Source organism: Ranitomeya imitator, chromosome 1 (assembly GCF_032444005.1).
Source record: "Ranitomeya imitator isolate aRanImi1 chromosome 1, aRanImi1.pri, whole genome shotgun sequence".
NCBI classification, from domain to species: Eukaryota; Metazoa; Chordata; class Amphibia; order Anura; family Dendrobatidae; genus Ranitomeya; species Ranitomeya imitator.
In genome coordinates, this window is record NC_091282.1 from 731,032,651 (window position 1) to 731,057,631 (window position 24,981).

The 24,981-nt window shown below is 46.4% G+C and overlaps 1 protein-coding gene across 3 annotated transcripts in view; it reads left to right on the forward strand.

Annotated features, from left to right (window-relative positions):
* ARID4A (AT-rich interaction domain 4A) overlaps nt 1-24,981 on the forward strand; it is a 109,951-nt gene that overhangs the window by 49,374 nt on the left and 35,596 nt on the right. For all 3 annotated transcript variants that reach the window (XM_069733248.1, XM_069733262.1, XM_069733258.1), the window contains exons 13-16: nt 2,329-2,423; nt 2,513-2,610; nt 4,358-4,592; nt 11,013-11,287. In XM_069733248.1, coding sequence (XP_069589349.1) covers nt 2,329-2,423; nt 2,513-2,610; nt 4,358-4,592; nt 11,013-11,287 — 703 coding nt within the window. The remainder of the gene's footprint in view (nt 1-2,328; nt 2,424-2,512; nt 2,611-4,357; nt 4,593-11,012; nt 11,288-24,981) is intronic.

The following is a 24,981-nucleotide window of genomic DNA, read 5'->3' on the forward strand; positions in this document are numbered from 1 at the left end:
GTCCTGCCCTGTTTGGTCGACTATCTAGCCGCCCTTCCAGGACTACGCTGAGTAGTCTATATCATTTGCGATTCCCTCTCACCTGGGCTGGCAGCTAAACTTAGACAAGTTCTCCTCATTTCCAGCCCAGCAGATATCCTTTTTGAGGATGATCCTGCACACTTCCTGAAGGATGGCTATTCTCCCTCGAGACAAGGTCATGGCCCTTCAACAGGGAGCTTGCGCACTTGATCACTCATCTCCTCATTTCATTTGATTTGCTAGGAGGGTTTTGAGGAAAAATGGTGACGACAATTGAAGCAGTTTCCTTCGGTCCGCTCGTTTTCAGCAAGTCAAACAGACTTTCAGACGATGGTCTCTGAGCTCCTTCTTCATCCAAGGCCTTTCTCCCGGTTCATTGGTTATTAGTAACTACCAATGCCAGTCTTCTTCTCCCGATCATTGCTTTGGAGATCCGAACGGTAGTCCTATAGCAGGTCCACTGCCTTCTGGTGGGTCACCTCCATCCGAATTCAATTGGATAATGCCATGGCTGTGCCATGCGTCAATCATCTAGCAGGTACCCACGGTCAGGCGCCATGGCCGAGGTGCCTCACATTCTTTGATGGGTCGAGATCTATCATTTGGTGATCTCGGCGGTACATATCCTAAGAGTAGAACTCTGGGCGGCAAACATATTCAGCTATCAGGGTTCTGCCTCAAGTGAGTGGGAAATTCACCCGGAGGTCTTCCATCAGATCTACCTTCACTGGAGCTCTCCAGTTGTAGATCAGATGGCGTCCAGACTGAACGCCAATGTACTCGAGTTCGTGGTTCGGCCTCGAGATCCAAGAGCCATCACACTGCATGCTCTGGTTCTTCCGTGGTAACAGTTTCCATAACTCCCCTTCCACTACTTCCGAAAGCCTTTCGGAAGCAGAAAGGGCCCCAGTGATCCTCGGAGATCTGCACTGACCACGTCAGTTTTTTGTTTGCGGAGCTAGTATCTTTCCGCCTTCTTGCAACAAAACTGCAAGTAGGGACTTTCTGCTAGGGAGTTTTCACATGTAGTTCTTCCCTGTCGCATACCGTTAGATCATTGGGACCTTAATGGTCCTAGGAGTCTTACAGTAGACTCCTTTTTGATCCGGACAGACTTTACTATCAGGGAAGGTCGACCTTTTTTCTCTGCGATATCCTCATCCTGACGAGTCTTCGGAGCTAGCTGCTCTGTTTTTTTCAGACTTTTTTCCCTTATTACCTTCAAGGCAACGTTGTCCTCAGGCCATCCCCGTCCCTTGTTACCAAAGTGGTATTGTATTCCCACAGTTATCAGGGCATCGTTCTTCCCTCATCTCTTTCTGCACCAGTCCACAAAATGGAATGAGTTCCCCATATTCTGGACGAACTAAGTGCTCTGAGTAGCCTAGTGGATTCGTTTCACCATCCAGGAGTCCTTCCGTGTTAGATGTCAGCCTATCTCCGTGGGTTCTAGGCACCAGGCGTCGGCAAAGCACTCCTGCAAGCTTGCGGATTCGTCCAGTCCGCATGCATTCTCGAAGCACTATAATTCCCACACTTCCACAGATGTGAGTCTGGGCAGGCGTGCAGGCCGCGGTGGCGCACTTGTAAGTAGCGATTACACAGGGCCTGATCTGATGTTGTCCCCACCCAGGGACTGCTTGGGACGTCCCACGGTCTGTGTCCCCCAATGAGGCGAAGGAGAAATAGGGATTTTTGTGTACTCACCGTAAAATTCTTTTCTCCGAGCCATTCATTGGTGGACACCGCTCCCACCCTGTTATTAGCTTATGCTTGTTTTATAATTTCCTACTGCTTTTGCACCAAACTGGTTAGCTGAGAGCCAGGAGGAGAATGTATACTACAGAGGAGGAGCTAACTTTCTTTGTATCACTTAGTGGCAGCAGCATAAACCCACGGTCTGTGTCCTCCAATGAATGGCTCGGAGAAAAGGATTTTACGGTGAGTGCACATATATCCCTATTTTGTCCAGGGACACATCCCATTGACAAGGGGAACGTAACAGACCGTTTTCAGGAGGAATACCGCAGGAATGGCAGAGTTCTGAATAGTCCTTTTAGTAATGCAGACTGGTCAGGAGGAAGGACGTGTCCTCTTTAGGCACATGGATGTTGCCTACTCCTGCATTCAATGCCTCTGAGGCAACCGTACGATGTGGTCCTGGCACGTACATGCTGGTTTATGACAAGATCTCCTATTGTGTCCCGCACCTTTTGTTCTTTTTATTAATCACTCATAGATCATCTTGTTTCCAGTCCCAGTTGTCATCCTTACAGGTTGTCATTTTTTTCCCCTTCCAATTCCTAGGAACGTCCATCAATAAGCCGCCAGTATTGGGTTACAAGGATCTGAACCTTTTCAAGCTCTTTCGACTTGTGTATCAGCAGGGGGGTTGTGATAATGTAAGTACAGGCAAAACCCCAGCTGGATATTTGCACTGCTTTATTAACCTGACCGAGTATAACTTTATTTTATTTATTTTTTCCCCCAGATTGAAAGTGGTGCCATATGGAAGCAGATTTATATGGACCTTGGCATTCCTATTCTAAATTCAGCAGCATCCTACAATGTAAAGACTGCCTACAAAAAGTGAGTTTATTTATCGTGACTGAGAGTATTTTATCTAAGATGGAAGATAAGGACGCAACTATGCACCGTATTCTGTTTTGTAGCACATGGTAACAACCATTAAGGCCCCTTATATGCCCCATGTCCTGAGCTCTTGGCACACAGTTGGTTGTTTTTCACTCCTAGCTTTTGCTGGGCTGTTGTAAAGGACGGTGGCAGAGAGGAAAACTAGTGCTGGTACAGATACATGTACCCCAAGGAATATAGGACACTGTGACTATTCCTTGGGTGAAGGAGCAGATGGAGGACATTCAGCTCTCTGCAAGACTCCACTTTTCCATTATATCTTCAACAATGAATGAATGATGAGAAGATGCAGGGAGAGGCAAAACTGTAGTTAAAGGGGTTGTCTGGTCTTGGGTTACAAGTCTGCAGTCACTCTGTGATTTCAGACTTGCGAATCCTCACAGCAAACAGTGTGCACACTGTCAAGATTCACAGGCGCCAAGGGCTGCTGGGCGCGTGACCTGCAAGTATGCAATTTGCATGCATGTAGTAATTTGCTGACTAGACTTGCGTAACCTCACTCAATACAAGTGAATTGAACTAGGCCGGACAAGTCTAGTCGGAATGTGGCTGTGAGTGTGCGTATGATCAACTGTTCCCGACGTCCGCATCGGAGAATCCTGACAGTGCACACTGCGAGCAGTAAGGATCCACAAGTTGGCAGTCGATTATAATGACTGTAGACTTTTATACCAAGCCTGAACAATCCCTTTAAATGATTTGTACACTACTGGACAGCCCCTAATTAATAGGACCCCCAGGCCGGCGCCACTCATGCTTCTTGTTGCGTTTCACTCCCTATCGACCGTTGCAGCATTGAGCATGAAGAAGCAGGTTTCATTCAGGAGGAGGGTAGATTTCCTATTATATCTTATTTTCTTCATCTCCCAGTGTCAATTACCTTCTAACCTCCCCTGAAAGAATATTTGTAACTGTGCTTCCAAGCCAGTGGTCACGGTCGTCACGTGATTCATGTGTCTTTACATTGACCCTCGCTCTTTTTTACCCCTCTGTTCTGGACTCTGGATTTAGATCGGTCATCACTAGATTATAGCAAAGCATTTACAGCACCCATGTCCGTAGCCCGTTGTTGCTGGACCAGAACCTGGTGAACCTCTGAGCCTTTCCTGATAAGAAGACCTTTCAATGACATGACGTCCCGGTGGGGGGCTGCTAATTGGAAGAGACGATAGGCTGGGAGTGCTGTCGGTTAGCATGAGGTTCACAGGACTCTGGTCCGTTGGCCACATACTAACACCCATGGCTGCCACATTGGTGGCCTGCAAAACTTTTTGCTTAACGCTAATCATCATTTTTCTTGGTAACAATCTCTCTAGATCCAGAGTATGGAGGAGGGATGGATTAGACCAGAAGTAAACGGTTTAGCAATGCATTGTCGAGTGATCTGAGACGAGATGTTGGCTTGAGAGCCGTCGGGAGATATGGGGAGGTTAGAATGTAGGGGACACTGCAAGATTCCTTGTATCTTAAGCACTGTTCACACATCCCGGCTGTGGTGTGGTTTTCTCTATGGCTTCATTGGAGGACAGCTCGCAAGACTGGAGACAATTTCTTAAAATGGTTGTAAAAATGAAAATGCTTGCAACAATTTGCCAAAATTGTGACCAAGGCTGCTACGATTTTCTGTGAATAGCGCTTTAAATTGTTGCTGAATTTTGCCATTTTTGATTTGCTCTTCCAGGTATTTGTATGGGTTTGAGGAATACTGCCGATCTGCAGAGATTCAGTTCAGGACTATTCACCATAATGACCCCAGACCAGTAGAGGAAAGCCTGATAAAGGAAGAACCCATGGAGAATAGTGACAAGAAAGAAGCCACAGACGACCCACCAGTCAGCTCAAATATTAAAGAAGATGATGACGCTGATTCTACCAGTGACAATGAGAAGGATGCGACGGAAATAAAGTCACCAAGGGTACCGCCATTTAAGAAAATTTTTTAACAATAAAATCTGTATATTAATCACTGTATATACTGGAGTATAAGACGACCAGAGTATAAGCCGAGGCACCTACTTTTGCCATGGAAAACTGGGAAAGCTTATTGACTCTAGTATAAGCTGGGTATGCATTGTCCCCTCATCCCTGTCCTGCTATGCATGGCTCCCCCTTCCCTATCCTGGTAAGAATGCCTCCCAATCCCTGTCTGCATGCCTCCCCCTTCCCTGTCATTGTATGCATGCCTCCCCCTTCCCTGTCCTGGTATGAATGCCTCCCCATCCCTGCCCCTGTCTGCATGCCCCCTCCCCTTCCCTGTCCTGGTATGAATGCCTCCCCATCCCTGTCTGCATGGCCTCCCCCATTCAGTCCCTGTATGCATGCCTCCCTTTTCCCTGTCCTGGTATGCATGCCTCCCCCTTCCCTGTCCTGGTATGAATGCTTCCCCCTTCCCTGTCCTGGTATGAATGCTTCCCAGTTCAGTCCCTGTATGCATGCCACCCCCTTTTCTGTGCTGGTATGCATGCCTCCCCCTTCCCTGTGCTGGTATGCATGCCTCCCCCTTCCCTGTGCTGGTATGCATGCCTCCCCCTTCCCTGTCCTGGTATGAATGCCTCCCCCGTTCAGACCCTGTATGCATGCCTCCCCCTTCCCTGTCCTGGTATGAATGCCTCCCCCGTTCTGTACCTGTATGCATGCCTCCCCATCCCTGCCCCTGTCTGCATACCCCCCCATTCCATCCCTGTCTGCATGCCTCCCCATCCCTGTCTGCATGCCTCCCCCGTTCCTTCCCTGTATGCATGGCTCCCAGTTTTGTCCCTGTATGCATGCCTCCCCCGTTCCTTCCCTGTATGCATGCCTCCCAGTTTTGTCCCTGTATGCATGCCTCCCCCTTTCTGTCCCTGTATGCATGCCTCCCCCGTTCTGTCCCTGTATGCATGCCTCCCCCGTTCTGTCCCTGTATGCATGCCTCCTCCGTTCCGTCCCTGTATGCATGCATCCCCCGTTCAGTCCCTGTATGCATACCTCCTCTGTTCCGTCCCTGTATGCATGCCTCCCCCTTTCTGTCCCTGTATGCATGCCTCCTCCGTTCCGTCCCTGTATGCATGCCTCCCCCGTTCAGTCCCTGTATGCATGCCTCCTCTGTTCCGTCCCTGTATGCATGCTTCCCCCTTTATGTTCCTGTATGCATGCCTCCCCCGTTCTGTCCCTGTATGCATGCATCCCCCGTTCTATCCCTGTATGCATGCCTCCCAGTTCTGTCCCTGTATGCATGTCTCCCCCGTTATGTCCCTGTATGCATGCCTCCTCCGTAACGTCCCTGTATGCATGCCTCCCAGTTCTGTCCCTGTATGCATGCCTCCTTATTTCCTTTCCCTGTGTGCATGTTTCCTATTGCAAAAAAAAACACATCATACTTGACTACCTGCGCGCCCTTGGTGCTCACATTGCATCTCATTCCGGCCGCTGGCGCCTGCCTGCAGGTTTTCCTGTGCTCAGCGGTCACGTGGTACTGCTCATTTTGGTGATGAATATGCGCTCCATGCCTATGGGAGTGGAGACGCATCCATATTCATCACCTTAGTGAGCGGTACCACGTGACCGCTGAGCACAGGAAAACCTGCAGGCAGACGCCGGCGGCCGGAGTGAGATGCAGTGCCAGAATCCAGGGCGCACAGCTAGATGAGTATGATGTATGTGCCGGCTTCTGGCACCCGCTGCTCCGCCACCCCCTCCCCCGCCGGCTTTCTGTACAGTGACTTGTGTATAACCCGAGGAGGGCGTTTTCAGCACAAAAAAATATGCTGAAAAACTCTGCTTATACACAAGTATATACGGTATGTGGCTGGTTGTAATTGTGCAACTCCTGAAGTTGCTCTTGTTGCTTCTGTGCAAAACCATACACCTTCATATACATGGATGTTGGTAAAAAGTTTTTTTTCCTATAAACCCCTTTTGTAGTAAAAAATAAACTGTGCATGGGTGTTGGAGGGGTTTTCCTCATTTTAGAAAATGCCTTGTCTCACAACTACAGTAAAAACAAACTGCTTTATTCACCCTTCACATCTCCAGCAGTGAATCACCGGTACTGCTCCCGATGTTCGTTATTCTCTGCAGCACTGACATCACGCTGACAGCGCTGCAGCCAATCGGTGAGCTCATTGATTGGCTGCAGTTCTGTTGAACTGACGTTATTTGCAAACAAACACTAGAAGCAGCTGTAGAGATTCAACATTGGAACCCAGGAGGATGAGAAAAGCACAGTTTTATATATATATATATATATATATATATATATATATATATATATATATATATATATATATATATATACTACTAACGGGGCTCATTGGAAAAACTCCTCTGAAAACCCTTCTGACCAAGATGAGGATTTTGTTGTTTTTTTTTTTATATAGATTAGTCAGTGTAGGGAAAAAAGTCCCTAAACTTTTATAGCATAGAAAATAATAGGATCAGAATGCCTATGGTGCAGCTAAACATTGGGCCTTAGAGCAGTGTCAGTGTGCTGTCCGTATGCAAATTAGGTAATATGCGAACAGCACACTGATTGGGTGGAGAATCCAGATGTCTTTTTGGTTGGAGTTAAATATTTTTTTTTTTTTTTACGAGAGACAAAGAAAGAATAATGTGTGTGTGTGTGTATATATATATATATATTTTTTTTTTTTCTATCAGGCCATGCAAAGCGGACATCACATGGATGACTAAACCAAAAAAGCTACTTGGAACACTAAAATCCATGATAACCACATAAGACACAAAGTAAACTTCATAATAAATACAATTTTATTAGCGACACCAATCCAAATTATACAAAACAAGATAAAAGCATATAAACTATTTAAAAACAAGGAGAGCAGGGCACCACATGCAAATCAAACATAATCCCAAATAGAAAAAGGTGGAATGTAATCAAGATGCTATATATACTGGATCCAGATGCTCGCTCAATGCACATATAGCAAAATATATGTGTGTGTGAGATATATATATATATATATATATATATATATATATATATATATATATATATATATATATATATATATATATATATATATATATATATATATAGCCTCTGTCTATCATGGAAATTCAAGTCGCTGATTGGTCGCCGGCTGTATACATAATTGTCTAAGGGGTACTTCTGTCTGTCTGTCCTTCTGTCACGGATATTCATTGGTCGTGGCCTCTGTCTCTCATGGAAATCCAAGTCGCAGATTGGTCGCCGCAAAACAGCCACGACCAATCAGCGACGGGCACAGTCCGGAAGAAAATGGCCGCTCTATACTCCCCGCAGTCAGTGTTCCCGGTCCCCAGCGCTCCGCTCCCCGCAGTCAGTGTCCCTGGCGCCCGCTCCATACTCCCCTCCGGTCACCGCTAACACAGGGTTAATGCCGGCGGTAACGGACCGCGTTATGCCGCGGGTAACGCATTCCGTTACTGCCGCTATTATGCGGCATCAATAGTAAAAAAAAGTAATGTAAAAAAACAAAAAACCTGCTATACTCACCCTCCGTTGTCCGCTGAGCCGCTCACGCCTGCCACCATCTTCCTTTCCCAGCAATGCTTTGCGAAATTACCCAGAAGACCTAGCGGTCTCGTGAGACCGCTAAGTCATATGGGTAATTTCGCAAAGCATCCTGGGAACGCAAGATGGTGGCAGCCGTGCGCCCATCTGCACAGCGCCGTTGGATCCCAGGAAGCGCAGAGACGGGACGCTGAGGAGCAGCGACCAGAATGGTGAGTATGTTCAACTACAAGGGGCCCTCAGATCGTTAGGTGAGTATGTTTATTTTTTATTTTTTTAACCTGTGACATACGTGGCTGGGTAATATACTACGTCACTGGGCAATATACTATGTGGCTCTGTGCTGTATACTACAAGGCTGGGCAATATACTACGTCGCTGTGCAATATACTACGTGGCTCTGTGCTGTATACTACGTGGCTGGACAATATACTACGTGGCTGGGCAATATACTACGTCGCTGTGCAATATACTACGTGGCTCTGTGCTGTATACTACGTGGCTCTGTGCTGTATACTATGTGGCTGGGCAATATACTACGTGGCTGGGCAATATACTACGTGGCTGGGCAGTATACTATGTGGCTGGGCAGTATACTATGTGGCTGGGCAATATAGTACGTGACTGGGCAATATAGTACGTGACTGGGCAATATAGTACGTGGCTGGGCAATATAGTACGTGGCTGGGCAATATAGTACGTGGCTGGGCAATATACTACGTGGCTGGGCAGTATACTATGTGGACATGCATATTCTAGAATACCCGATGCGTTAGAATCGGGCCACCATCTAGTCTACAATATAATTGTCTAAGGGTCACTTCCGTCTGTCCTTCTGTCACGGTTATTCATTCACTGATTGGTCTCGGCAGCTGCCTGTCATGGCTGCCGCGACCAATCAGCGACAGGCACAGTCCGATTAGTCCCTACCCTGCACTCAATGCCCGGCGTCCACTCACCGCTCACACAGGGTTAATGGCAGTGGTAATGGCCCGCGGTGTAACGCACTCCGTTACCGCTGCTATTAACCCTGTGTGTCCCCAACTATTTACTATTGATGCTGCCTATGCAGCATCAATAGTAAAAATATGTAATGTTAAAAATAATAAGAATAACAAAAAACCTGCTATACTCACCATCCGCCGCCTTTCACGCTCCCGGGATCGCTCCATTGCAAGCGGCAGCTTCCGGTCCCAGGGCTGGTGTGCGACAAGGACCTGCCGTGACGTCACGGTCATGTGACCGTGACGTCATCACAGGTCCTGCTCATACCAGCCCTGGGACCGGAAGCTGCCGCTTGCAATGGAGCGATCCTGGGAGCGTCCCGAGGAGCGGGAAAGGCGGATGGTGAGTATAGCAGGACTTCAACGGGCCTTCGGAAGGTGAGTATATGTTTTTTTTTTTTTTTTTTAAGTCTCTATACTACGTGGCTCTGTGCTGTATACTACGTGGCTGGGCAATATACAACGTGGCTGGGCAATATACTACGCGGCTGGGCAATATACTACGCGGCTGGGCAATATACTACGTGGGCTGTGCAATATACTACGTGACTGGCCAATATACTACGTCGCTGGGCAATATACTACGTGGACATGCATATTCTAGAATACTCGATGCGTTAGAATCGGGCCACCATCTAGTTATACCTATAAGTATCCTAAAGTGCCACTGCTGCCCCACACGTTGCTTCGTCAGGGAATGATACACCACATACGGGATGAATTCCGGTTAGTATATATACCCTATGTTCACTCCTTGGAAGGAATTATAGATAACTATTTGCACTTTGTCACTCTAGGATACATATATTATATATATATATATATATATATATATATATATATATATTTATTTATATATGGTGTGTGTGTGTGTGTGTGTATATATATATATATATATATATATATATATATATATATATATATATATATATATATATATATATATATATATATATATATATATTAGCATCTTATTCGTTAATAGACTATTGATTTACATTCCTCCTTTTTCTATTTGGGATTATGTTTTGAATTGCGTGTGGTGCCCTGCTCCTTGTTTTTAAATTGTTTATGTTTTTATCTTGTTTTGTGTAATTTGGATTGGTGTTGCTAATAAAGTTGTATTTATTATGAAGTTTACTTTGTGTCTTATGTGGTTATCATGGATTTTGGTGTTCTAAGTAGCTTTTTTGGTTTAGGATTTGATTCTCTACTTGAACAGTATTTATTTAAATACTTGGTAGGCTACTTCTACTCCTATAGTTTTTTTAGTTTAAAATCACATGGATGACGTCTGACTGGTGTCCAGGCTTTTTTTTTTTTGTTTGTTTTCTTTTTATTACAGATCCTTAGACTTGCATTGCCGATTTTGAGCCGACAGTCAAATCAGTATCTGTTATTTCTCCACTATTTTGCACTAACCAATTGGTCCGCAAAATAAAAAAAATGGACATTTGACAGCCCCATAGATCAGGGGTGTCAAACTGCATTCCTCGAGGGCTGCAACCAGGTCATGTTTTCAGGATTTCCTTGTACTGCACAGGTGATAATTTAATCACGTACACACATAATGATTGCAGCACCTTGTGCAGTGCTAAGGAAGTCTTGAAAACCCGCATGGTTTGCGGCCCTCGAGGAATGCAGTTTGACACCCCTGCCATAGATCATGTGTAAGTGCTGTTCATGCTTCTGTTTTTTGCGCACAAGCTCTAACGTGAAGGACATTTGTGGGGTCTTGGATTCCTGGAGGTGTTTTAGACGTTATCGCTCCTAAATACCTGGAAAACCGATTAGTGATCATAAGTTTAACATGCACCCTTTTTTTTTTTTTTTTTCTTTAGGGGAGGCGAAGACTTGCCTGCAATGCAGCTTCAGCTTTAACAGATCCTGAAGATTGCGACAAAAGGAAGGACAGCAACAAGGAGAACAAAGATGTGGAAGAGGAGTTGGAAAATAGCGACGAGAAGAGGGAAAATGACTCGACTCCAGGACGAAGGAGCTTATCCTGCAAATCGAAAGAGAGGAGAAGCCGGAATCAAGATGAGTCTGATCGAGAATCAGAGGAGGAGGACGAGGAGGAGGAGGAAGAAGAAGAGGATGAGAAGCTCTGTGATGGGTGAGACATGCAGTTATGTCCACCCAAGTGTGGAAATAGTCACTAGGTTCCTGCTGACCAATTCATGGGTGCCAGAAAACTGTGACAGGCTCGCTCATTGCACACTGTTGTTTCAGAGAAAATATAAATAATGAGCCAGGAATGAGGGAAAGAGTCAGGATAGTCTATGATCTACCTTGTGGCCTTAAAAAAGCAAAAAAAGAGGGATTTTTGGTACTCGCCGTAAAATCTCTTTCTTGGAGACTTCATTGGGGGACACAGGTAGCCATGGGTGTACGCTGCTGTCACTAGGAGGCTGACACTAGGCAAAAAAAGGAAAATGGATCCTCCCCAGCAGTATACACCCACCGACAGGCACAAAACAACTCATTTGGTGTTAAAGCAGTAAGAGAAGCAGCGAAAACTCAACATATGTACCAACCCAAAAACGAAGAAGCATGTAGGCCCAACAAACAGTACAAAGAATTAGGGAGGGTGCTGTGTCCCCCAATGAAGACTCCAAGAAAGAGATTTTACGGTGAGTACCAAAAATCCCTCTTTCTCCTACGCCTCATTGGGGGACACAGGACCATGGGTGTTATGCTGCTGCCACTAGGAGGACACTAAGTTAACACAGAAAGATTAACTCCTCCTCTGCAGTGTACACCCCTTCACTGGCCAATATTCCCAGTTCTTGCTTAGTGTCTGTAGGAGGCACTTGGGTTTGTTTCAGACCCCAACTTTGTTATGTTAATTTTTATTTTCTGTAAATTTTTATTTTTTAATTAACGGAGTGAAGGAGGCGACGGATCCCTTTTTTCTAGGGTCCGCTCTCCTCCCGAACCTTCAACAGGCGAGCACGCGGAGTATATCTCCCCGTACCTCTCCTGCGACGTCTGGGGCACACCTAATCTATTCTTGGGCGACGGTTCCTCTTTTGGTCCTGATCTCTTCCCCTTGCAAGACGGCGAGCACAGAGAGTTCCTGGCTCTCATGTCCTCTCCGGGGCCCGACAACTATGTGAACAAAGGCCCCCACCTGATGGCGTCACTGCAGCCCCACGACCGATGAAAGCCCCCTGAGGCGAAGCTGGATGAAGGGTCCTCTCCATCCCCGATCAGGGAGGATGGATTGAGCGCACACCCTCACAGTGACAGGAGGCCTGCTGCACTGTGAGTATGTACCTTCCTCGCGCTTCCCTGCGTCGGAAGGTGCGGTCCTGGTCCCTGGGAGAGGCGCTGTTGGCCGGGTGCCAGCGGCGGTCAGCAGCGTTCCGTCGCTGCTGCCGGTGTGCATCGCCAGCAGGCCCCAGAAATTTAGTCCCCGGCTTTTCAGCCAGCTAGGCCACGGTGGCCATAACTCTGCCCACTGCCATAACTCCGCCCCCTATCTCAGCGCTTCTAGTCTGGGACGAGATGCGCTTTGCAAATCTCGGGGGCCATATTGCTTCTCATCTTCCGTGAAATCAGCAGACATCACGCTGACTGACAGCTCCGAAAGCTACGGGACCGCCGAACAGCCAATCCTATTCCTCCCCGGGGACACAGGCACAGGACCGTGGGTAAGCTGTACCAGGAGAGCTTAACCCCTTCCCTCCACTATAGCGAATACCCTGCCTATCCTGCCCTTATCTCTAAAGACACACTATGTCTCAACCTAAAGAGGCCAAAAGAGTTAACAAAAAGCACACCGTGTTTTTCACTTCCTGTGCCACTTGCAATACTGCCCTGCCCCGAACTCCCAATACCCCGTTATGTGCGGATTGTGACCCGGCCTGTGTGCAGCCGCCTCCCGCCAACGTCGCCGCCAATCGTCCAGGTAAGGGATTATGAGAATCCCCTTGGAACAAAGGATAGCCATGACCGCTGCCATGACCTTCGTGAAGACCCTGGGGGCAGACGCCAGGCCAAAAGGAAGGGCCGTGAACTGATAATCCTCATCCTGGATCTCAAACCGAAGGAATCTCTGATGCTGCACACAAACAGGAATGTGAAGATAAGCATCCTGAATGTCTACAGAGCAAAGATATTCTCCTGGATCCATGGAGGCGATCACCGAGCGTAAGGACTTCATCCTAAAGTGGCGGATCCGAACATGGCTATTCAAACTGCCAGAGGTCCAGAATTGGCGGATCGAGACGTCTTTTTTTCAGGATTACAAAAAGGTTGGCGTAGAACCCTGAAAACCGTTTGTTCCAAAGAACGGCTACGATTACTCCTGTGATTAGAAAGAAAGAAAGAGACGGCCTTCAGAACCCCTGGGGCTTGAGACGACTGCTTTGGTGGGCGAGACAAAAAGAAGAGTCTTCCTGGGGGAAAGAAAAGTCGATCTTGTAGCCGGACGTAACGATCTCTCTGACCCAGGCGTCATCAACCACCGACAACCATGCAACCCTGAAGAGAAGACGCCGGCCTCCCACCCTGGAAAGACTTCCAGGTGGGGGTGACCCATCACTTAGAGGAGACCCTGTGATTGCGGGACCCAGAGGACTTGGAGGAGCAGCCCTTTGGCCTCCAGTGAGGAGCTGGTTTGAAGGATGGCTTCCTTTCCCCTGGAGCGGAAGAATGGTCCTGCTGGGAGGAGGTTCCTGAAGAAAAGGTCGAAAGGAATGAAAAGTCCGTGGTCCTTTTCTGTTGAAGGGACATTTTGGCCTGGACGGGGCAGGGAGGTGCTTTTCCCCCCAGTAGTGTCGAAAATTATCTGGTCCAGCCTGGACCTAAAGAGCCTAGTACCCTGGAAGGCCAGGTTGGTGGTCTGGTCCGCATTCCACGCCTTCAACCAAAGGATGCAGCGTATGGCAATGATGTTGCTGCTAGCTCTGGCGGAACAGGCGGCCGCATCCAAGGAGTCAGTCAGAAGATATTTGCCAGCGTGAGATATCTGGTCTTCTAACTCTGCCAACTCATCCGGAGGAGCTGCTGCTGAGATGCCCTGGCGGAGTATTTTGGCCCAGGCAGATATGGATTTCGCCACCCAAGTGTAGGTGAAGCTGGGGCAGAGGGAGGCACCTGTTGCCTCAAAGGCCGATTTGGTCAGAGACGCACCGTCCAGTAAAGACAAAACTGTTTGAGGACAGGCGAAAGATCAGTGGATCCACCTTAGGGGACTCTGCCCATTTGGTGACCAGATCTGGACATAGGGATTTAGAATGTCTAGCTGTTTCCTTATGGAAAGCGCTTTTCTGGATGTCACCAATGTTTGGCCATAGTAGCCTCAAACTCCTTGTGATTGGGAAAAATTTGTGAGGGACGTTTAACCCACTTGAATGAAACGGAGTGGTCCTGATTTAGTTTAAAGGTACCGTCACATTAAGCGACGCTGCAGCGATCTAGACAACGATGCCGATCGCTGCAGCGTCGCTGTTTGGTCGCTGGAGAGCTGTCACACAGACAGCTCTCCAGCGACCAACGATCCCGAAGTCCCCGGGTAACCAGGGTAAACATCAGGTTACTAAGCGCAGGGCCACGCTTAGTAACCCGATGTTTACCCTGGTTACCAGTGTAAATGTAAAAAAAAAAAACACTACATACTTACATTCCGGTAAAACCAAAAACACATGGGCTACTTGCACAGTGAACAAGTCTGTAGAAACCTGTTCACACCACCAAAGAACTTGAAGACCCAAAAGCGCACAGAGAGGTCAAAAAATACTCTGTTGTAAAAAAGTCACAGTAAATAAGCAAGTGCTAGTCAAAAAATGAAAAAATACAGGGTATTTAGTTAATACGTTTTTTTGCAAAAAAACGTATTATGTTAAGCTGCTCCACGAATCGCCAAGTTATACCCATAATAGAGCTGTCCTATCTAATGTATATAATCCCTATCTGATGTATTTAAAAACCTGATCATCTGTATAGTACCTGTATGAGCAGGGTTCAGAGAGAAAATATCCATGTAGAACATGCAGGATGGCACAGCTACAATGCATGTGACCCACAGAGGAGTGGTGGACTCCCCAGTCTCGTAGAAACAAGAGAACAATTATAAAACCAAAAACACATGGGCTACTTGCACAGTGAACAAGTCTGTAGAAACCTGTTCACACCACCAAAGAACTTGAAGACACAAAAGCGCACAGAGAGGTCAAAAAATACTCTGTTGTAAAAAAGTCACAGTAAATAAGCAAGTGCTAGTCAAAAAATGAAAAAATACAGCGACCATTTTTTGACTAGCACTTGCTTATTTACTGTGACTTTTTTACAACAGAGTATTTTTTGACCTCTCTGTATACTTACATTCCTGTGTCTGGTCACGTCCCTCGCCTTCAGCTTCCTGCACTGACTGAGCGCCGGCCGTAAAGCACAGCGGTGACGTCACCGCTGTGCTTTGCTTTACGGCTGGCCGGCGCTGACCGTGCAGGGAAGCAGAACGCCGGACGACGCGACAGACACCGGAATGTAAGTATGTAGTGTTTTTTTTTTTTTTTACATTTACAATGGTAACCAGGGTAAACATCGGGTTACTAAGCGCGGCCCTGCGCTTAGTGACCCGATGTTTACCCTGGTTACCAGTGAAGACCTCGCTGAATCGGCGTCACACACGCCGATTCAGCGATGTCAGCGGGAGATCCAGCGACGAAATAAAGTTCTGGACTTTCCCCAGCGACCAACGATCTCCCAGCAGGGGCCTGATCGTTGGTCGCTGTCACGCATAACGATTTCGTTAACGATATCGTTGCTAAGTCACCACAAAAAGCAACGATATCGTTAACGGTATCATTATGTGTGACGGTACCTTAAGAGTTTTAATAATAGCCAGATAAGGCTATCTACGGCTGCGTTCACATTTGCGTTGTGCGCCGCTGCGTCGGCGACGCAACGCACAACGCAAATAAAAATGCACGCAAAAACGCTGCGTTTTGCGACGCGTGCGTCCTTTTTTGCCGAAATTTGGACGCAAAAAAAATGCAACTTGTTGCGTTTTCTGCGCCCAACACTTGCGGCAAAAAAAACGCATGCGTCGCACAACGCATGTCCATGCGTCCCCATGTTAAATATAGGGGCGCATGACGCATGCGTCGCAGCAGCGTTTCCCGACGCTGCGTCGGGAAACGCTAATGTGAACGTTACCTACCATGTCCTGGAAGCCTGGTCTGCATCTGAGTCAGACCCAGACTGAGAATCCACATCCTCCGAGGAGAGGGAATGGGGGCAGAGAGGCAGCCTAGATGATGCTGAGGGGCCCGGTGAACTGGATGGGGAGCTAGACAGAGCCCGCTTCCTAGGTTTTTTACCCGATCCGTTCGGAGCACTGGTGGTGGCAGATAGATGTGGAAGACGTTCTAGGACCTGGACCAGGGACTGGGATACTTTAGTCAGGTCAGCGACTGACTGAGACATGGCAACAGCCCACACCGGAGGGAGGGGTGTGCTCTCCGAGGTGTTATGGTGCTCCTGTGGGGCAGTGGGGGACATACATACATACCTGCCTATTGTCTCCGGCTCCTCTTGAGAGATAAGGATCACATCAGGAGCCCTCGGGTGAGAGAGGATCACTGGGAACCAAGATCCTCCTTCCCGCACCGTCTCCGGACGGTGCAGAAGACTGCATCAACCCCTTACGAGAAGGGGGAGGCCACTGTTGGTGACCAGTCTTCTTATCAGCCCTCTCCGAGGAGAGGGGTGAGAAGGGGAAAAGGCAAAGGACCTGCCATCGAGAATCACCCTGAAACACCCGTAAGGGTGACAGGGGATAAGGACCTGCCTGCGGGTCAGTCGGTTACACCACACTACTCTCTGTCGCATAAGTGTGGGAAAACAGGGTGAGAATTTACCCCGTTACCCTGAAGAGGAAGAATCTGAAAGACAAAGTGAAAAGATTAATAACACACAACAAGATATCGGAAAGGAAGACTGCATATCTGGGATCAGATCCAGGTCCGCCTCCTACAGACACTTAAGGTACCGTCACACTAGACGATATCGCTAGCGATCCGTGACGTTGCAGCGTCCTGGCTAGCGATATCGTCCAGTGTGACAGGCAGCAGCGATCAGGCCCCTGCTGTGCTGTCGCTGGTCGGGGAAGAAAGTCCAGAACTTTATTTGGTCGCTGGACTCCCTGCAGACATCGCTGAATCAGCGTGTGTGACACCGATTCAGCGATGTCTTCACTGGTAACCAGGGTAAACATCGGGTAACTAAGCGCAGGGCCGCGCTTAGTAACCCGATGTTTACCCTGGTTACCATCCTAAAAGTAAAAAAAAACAACCACTACATACTTACCTACCGCTGTCTGTCCTCCAGCGCTGTGCTCTGCACTCCTCCTGTACTGGCTGTGAGCGTCGGTCAGCCGGAAAGCAGAGCGGTGACGTCACCGCTCTGCTTTCCGGCCGCTGTGCTCACAGTCAGTGCAGGAGGAGAGCAGAGCACAGCGCTGGAGGACAGACTGCTGTAGGTAAGTATGTAGTGTTTTTTTTTTTTTTTACTTTTAGGATGGTAACCAGGGTAAACATCGGGTTACTAAGCGCGGCCCTGCGCTTAGTAACCCGATGTTTACCCTGGTTACCGGCATCGTTGGTCGCTGGAGAGCGGTCTGTGTGACAGCTCTCCAGCGACCAAACAGCGACGCTGCAGCGATCCGGATCGTTGTCCGTATCGCTGCAGCGTCGCTAAGTGTGACGGTACCTTTAAGCTTAAACTGAGTTGCTTTGTGCCTGCCAGTGGGTGTATACTGCTGGAGAGGAGCTATTTTCCTTTTTTTGCCTAGTGTCAGCCTCCTAGCGACAGCAGCATTCACCCATGGTTACCCATGTCCCCCAATAAAGCGATAAAAAAACAACAAACCTGTTCAGACTCCAACTGATGATGGTCCACCTCTCCAGTTTAAAGGGATTGTCCACTTCTGTGCCCTTTAATTAATCAAGTAAAAAAAACAAAACATTCTCACCTGAATAGCTGCAACCGATCAACTACTGACTGGCTGCAGCGGTTATGTGACACGGCACCAACATGGTTTTAAAATAAGTGTTGTACAATAGCAAATTACCCCTTTAACCTTCCAAGCCCCCTGACTTTTTTTTTCATGCTGTGTTTTTTTGTTTTTTTTGTTCTTTTAATAGTAAAATGCATACCTCAAATGTGTTGAGGCTGTCTAACAGCCGCAGGTACTCTAACATCATATACGAGCACATATCATATACAGTACCTATAGCATCACAGAAGGAGCAGTATGATCAAATATAGTAAAATATACATCTTTCTTCTTGCCTCATTGGGGGACACAGGACCATGGGTGTTATGCTGCTGCCACTAGGAGGCTGACACTAAGTAAACACCAAAAGATTAGCTCCTCCTCTGCAGTATACACCCCACACACTGGCTCCAGGCGAACCAGTTCATGCTTAGTGTCTGTAGGAGGCACATGGGTCTGGTCTTCAGACCACAATTTTTTATTTTTGATTCTTAATCTTTTTCAAGGATTTCAGGGGGCGAATGATCTCTTCAGGGTTCTGATCTCCCAAAACCAACAGCAGGCGGGAACGTGGAGTGTCGTCTCCACGTACCCCCTCCTGCACCGTTGACTATGGCATGCCTGAGCTCTCTTTTAGGGGCGACTGGTCCTTTCAGGGCACCGCTCTCCACATACCATCAACAGACTGGAACATGGAGGCTCCCATTGCATAACCACTGATAAACAGTGGCGATTGAAGGAGGCGAATGGTCCCTCTCCACCTCACGACCAACGGGAGGGTGGATGGAGGAGGGCGCCCTGCACTGTCCATGCTACAGCAGCTGACCTGCAGGCAGGACAGTCCGGGCCGTGCACTTCTTCTTCGGCGGTTTCACAAAGGGCACCGCGAGTAAGTGGGGGCCCGGGTCACGATCTATTCTAGGCTGCAACCTGGAAACTCCTCCCACTTGATTGCTTCGCTCCAGCGGCTCCGCCCACGCACTTGGCCCCTCTCGCTCAGAGCGAGACCGCCTTCTGGTAATCCCGGTGACCATTTTTCTCCTACCGGTTGCCCCTCTACACATGCAGCTTCCCATTGCACACCGGGATTCTCCACTGGACTGCATATCACACCTGCAGACTCCTGGCGGACATCTTTATCGTCTGGCCAGATTCCTACTCGCGTGGCCTTTTCAGAGGTGAACAGGACTCCAGGAGGACCGTCTCACAGGGCCACTGGACCTGGGTAAGATCTGAGCTGCGATACACCCTGGCTTCACTAGCCAAAGCGATTGAATCCCTCCACGGGTCGGGGCATTCGTCTGCCTATCTAAGAGGAATCCTCTACTTCACCGGAACCGTCAGTCAGCAGCTGTTCTCGGTCAAAAAAATACTCAGACATCTAGAAAACGGACCCATAGCACGTCTCCCAGGCCCTCTCGCGCCTCGGCATCTGTGAGCTCCGTTTCTTGCTCCCCATCACCAGAGGTTCACAGCGACCAGGACTCGGTATGAGTCTGACGTGCCCCTCGACCTAGACTCACCGGATTATCAGACGGTGGATTCTCTTATTGAGGCTATCAACCAGACCTTGAAGGTTGACGAGGACTCTATTTCCGCCCCAGATCACGGACCAAATGCTCTCATAGGGTTTTCTCCAACCATCCTAAGTTTCAGGACATAGATCGGTGACTTATGGAGCAACTGGACAAACTCTTCACAGGTCAGAAACCTGTTGAGGCGAGAGATCCCTTTTTCATCGGATCTGCGGAAGGAATAGGCCGAATCCCCTCCAGTTGATCCACCTGTCCGCCTGGCCACCAAAACCCCCCTGTCCTTACCAGATGGATCCTCCATTAAAGAACCCACAGACCGTCACATAAAGAATCTTGACCGCTCAGTTTTTGAAGCCTCAGGCTCGGCACTCTCTCCCCCTTTTGCCATGACGTGAGTAGCTAAAGCTATAGTTTCTTGGGCGAATACCCTGTCTAGAAATATTCAGGATAGTAACCTTCCCCCGGAGGCAGCGGATCTGGCCAATCTAATCTCTCTTGCCGGGGACTATTTGGTGCACGCTTCTCTGGACGCCGCTAACTGTGCTGCACTTGCAGCCTCAAACGCCATCACCATCAGATGGGCACTGTGGCTCAGGGAATGGAAAGCGGACTCTGCGTGCAAAAAGTCCCTTACTCTGCCTTACCAGAGCAGGCGTTTATTTTACAACCACCTGCAGTATATACTGCAGAGGAGGCGGTAATCTTTTGGTGTTTACTTGGTGTCAGGCTCCTAGTGGCAGCAGCATAACACCCACGGTCCTGTCTCCCCCAATGAGTGGCAAGGAGAAAAGGATTTTACATAGAGTACACAAAAATCTCTGTTTTAGTAAAGTTATCATAAAAATATACAAGAAACAATTTGAAAACGACATAGTATCGCACTATGTCTACATGGAACATGAATACAGAAGCCAAAAAATTAAATTAATTAATTAAATCCTATATAATCATTACTAAAATAGCAGTGTAAACACAAATAAAGGTATGAACTATAAAAAGATCATGAAAGACATATCAAAATGGTAATAAGCATCCGAGGGTCTCTCTCTCTCTCTCTCTCTCTCTCTCTCTCTCTCATAAAATAGCAGTGTGAACACAAATAAAGGTATGAACTATAAAAAGATCATGAAAGACCTTATATCAAAATGGTAATAAGCATCCGAGGGTTATTCTCTCTCTCTCTCTCTCTCTCTCTCTCTCTCTCTCTCTCTCTCTCTCTCTCATAACTGGTACATAGATAGAGAGAGATATATGTATTATATCTCTATCCATGTACCAGTTATCTGTTTATTTATTTTTTTACTTCTCTTTAACTTTAACCCCTTTCTGACATATGACGTACTATCCCATCGAGGTGGGGTGGGCCAGTATGACCACCGACGGGATAGTACATCATATGAGATCATCCGCGCTCATGGGGGGTAGCGCGGCGGAGAGCAGCTGACATCCGGCACTATGTGCCAAGAGCGGTCACGGACCGCTCCTGGCACCTTAACCCCCGGAACGCCGCGATCAAACATGATCGCAGTGTTTCGACGGCATAAGGAAGCATCGCGCAGGAAGGGGTCTCCCTGCGTGCTTCCCTGAGACCTTCGGAGCAACACAAAGTGCTCGCGTTGCTCCGAGGGTCTCCTACCTCCTTCTCCCTGCAGGCCCCGGATCCGAAATGGCCTTGCTTAGAGCAATCGCTGGTAAGCCTGCAGCCCTGCCTATCAGATCGCTGATCTGACAGTGCTGTGCAAAGTGTATAACACTATAACATGATGCCCCCTTCCCCCCGGGCCAATGTTATAGTGTAAAATAAAAATATTCAGATGTGTAAAAAAAATAAAATAAAAATCCTAAATAAAGAAGAAAAAAAATATTGTTCCGATAAATACATTTCTTTATCTAAATAAAAAAAATAATAAAAGTATACTAAATATTAAAGTTATAGTCATCAGAATAAAGCGATGCAAAAATATTTTCTATATAAAATTAGTTTTTATCGTATAAAAGCGCCGAAACATAAAAAAAAAAAAAAAAAAGATATATATGTGGTATCGCTGTAATCGTACTAACCCGAAGATTAAAACTGCTTTATCAATTTTACGAAACGCGGAATGGTATAAACGCTCCCCCCTCCCCAAAAAAGAAATTCTTGAATAGCTGGTTTTTGGTCATTATGCCTCACAAAAATCGGTATAAAAAGCAATTAGAAAATGTCATATGCCCAAAACTGGTACCAATAAAAACGTCAACTCGTCCCGCAAAAAAGACCTCACATGACTCTGTGGACCAAAGTATGGAAAAATTATAGCTCTCAAAATGTAGAGACGCAAAAACTGTTTTGCAATAAAAAGCGTCTTTTGGTGTGTGACAGCTGCCAGTCATAAAAACCCACTATAAAAGTAAATCAAACCCCCTTTCATCGCCCCCTTAGTTAGGGGAAAAATAATAAAATTAAAAAAATGTATATATTTCCATTTTCCCATTAGGGTTAGGAATAGGGTTAGGGTTGGGGTTAGGGCTACAGTGAGGGTTGGGGCTAAATTTAGGGTTAGGGTTGGGGCTAAACTTAGGGTTAGGGTTTTGATCACATTTACGGTTGGGATTAGGGTTAGGGGTGTGTCAGGGTTATGGTTGGGATTGGTGTTAGGGGTGTGTTGGAGTTAGGGGTGTGGTTGGGTTAGGGGTGTGTTTGGGTTAGGGTTTCAGTTAGAATAGGGGGTTTCCACTGTTTAGGCACATCAAGAGTTCTCCAAACGCAACATGGCGTCCGATCTCAATTCTAGCCAATTCTGCGTTGAAAAAGTAAAGCAGTGCTCCTTCCCTTCCGAGCTCTCTTGTGCGCCCAAACGGGTTTATCCCAACATATGGGGTATTAGCGTACTCAGGACAAATTGGACAACAACTTTTGGGGTCCAATTTTTCCTGTTACCCTTGGGAAAATACAAAACTGGGGGCTAAAAAAAATTTGTTGAAAAAAAAAAAAAAATTATTTTCACGGCTCTGCGATATAAAATATAGTGAAACACTTGGGGGTTCAAAGCTCTCACAACACATCTAGATAAGTTCCTTAGGGGGTCTACTTTCCAAAATGGTGTCACTTGTGGGGGGTTTCAATGTTTAGGCGCATCAAGGGCTCTCCAAACATGGCGTCCCATCTCAATTCCAGTCAATTTTGCATTGAAAAGTCAAACGGCGCTCCTTCCCTTCCAAGCTCTGCTATGCGCCCAAAAAGTGGTTTACCCCCACATATGGGGTATCGGCGTACTCATGACAAATTGCACAACAACTTTTGGGGTCCAGTTTCTCCTGTTACCCTTGGTAGAATAAAACAAATTGAAGCTGAAGTAAACTTTTAGTGAAAAAAAGTTAAATGTTCATTTTTTAAAAAAAATATTCCAAAAATTGCTGTGAAACACCTGAAGGGTTAATAAACTTTCTGATTGTGGTTGTGGGCACCTTGAGGGGTGCAGTTTTTAGAATGGTGTCACACTTGGTTATTTTCTATCATATAGACCCCTCAAAATGACTTCAAATGTGGTGTGGTCCCTGTGGTGAAATATGTATGTGTGTATGTATATGTATATGTATATATATATATATATATATATATATATATATATATATATATATATATATATATATATATATATATATATATATATATATATATATATATATATATGTATATGTATGTGTGTGTGTGTATGTATGTATACACACACTAGCTGAAGAGCCTGGCGTTGCCTGGGCATAGTAAATATCTGTGGTTAGTTAGAGCACGTCACTTCTCTTATTTTCCCATCACGCCTCTCATTTTCCCAATCACATCTTTCATTTTCCCCCTCCCATCTCTCATTTTCTCCCACTCCTCTCATTCCCCCCTAACACTTGTCATTTCGACCTCACATCTGTCATTTTCCGATCACTCCACTATTTTCCCTCACTCCTCTCATTTTGCACTCACACCTTTTCATTTTCACCTCACACCTCTCATTTTCACCTCAGTATATACATGTTTGTCATCTCCCTTATATATAGTATACACCTGTATGTCATCTCCTGTATATAGTATATACCTGTATGTTATCTCCCCTGTATATAGTATGTACCTGCTGTGTCATCTCCCCTGTATATAGTATATACCTGTATGTCATCTCCTATATATAGTATATACCTGTATGTCATCTCCTTCTATATATAGTATATACCTGTATGTCATCTCCTCCTGTATATAGTATATACCTGTGTGTCATCTCCCCTGTTTATAGTATATATCTGTGTGTCATCTCCTCCTGTATATAGTATATACCTGTATGTCATCTTCTATATATAGCATATACCTGTATGTCATCTCCTCCTGTATATAGTATATACCTGTAGGTCATCTGCTCCTGTATATAGTATATACCTGTGTGTCATCTCCTCCTGTATATAGTATATACGTGTCATCTCCTCCTGTATATAGTATATACCTGTGTCATCTCCTCCTGTATATAGTATATACCTGTATGTCATCTCCTCCTGTATATAGTATATACCTGTGTCATCTCCCCTGTATATACTATATATCTGTGTCATCTCCCCTGTATATACTATATATCTGTGTCATCTCCTCCTGTATATAGTATATACCTGTAGGTCATCTGCTCCTGTATATAGAGACACAAAAGAGAATAGTAAAACCAAAAACACTCAGTTTGAAAAAATGTTGCAGTAATCCGCAAGTGCTAGTAAAAGATGTAAAAAACAGGGTATTTGGTTGATACGTTTTTTGCAAAAAATGTATACTAAGCTGCTCTACCAATCTTCACGGTATACCCTTATCAGAGCAGTCCTAACTAATGTATGCAATCCCTATCTGATGTATTTAAAAACCTGATCATCTGTATATAACCTGTGTGAACAGGGTTCAGAGAGGAAAAATCCATGTGTGCATACAGGGTAGAACAGCTTTTGTGCAGATAGCCCAAGCGGAGTGGTGGAACTCCCCAGTCTTGTAGACACAAGAGAACAATTATGGAAACAGGAACACATGGGCTACTTGCACAGTGAACAAGTCTGTATGATCATGTTCACACACCACCAAGAAACCTGAAGACACAAAAGAGAATAGTAAAACCAAAAACACTCAGTTTGAAAAAATGTTGCAGTAATCCGCAAGTGCTAGTAAAAGATGTAAAAAACAGGGTATTTGGTTGATACGTTTTTTGCAAAAAATGTATACTAAGCTGCTCTACCAATCTTCACGGTATACCCTTATCAGAGCAGTCCTAACTAATG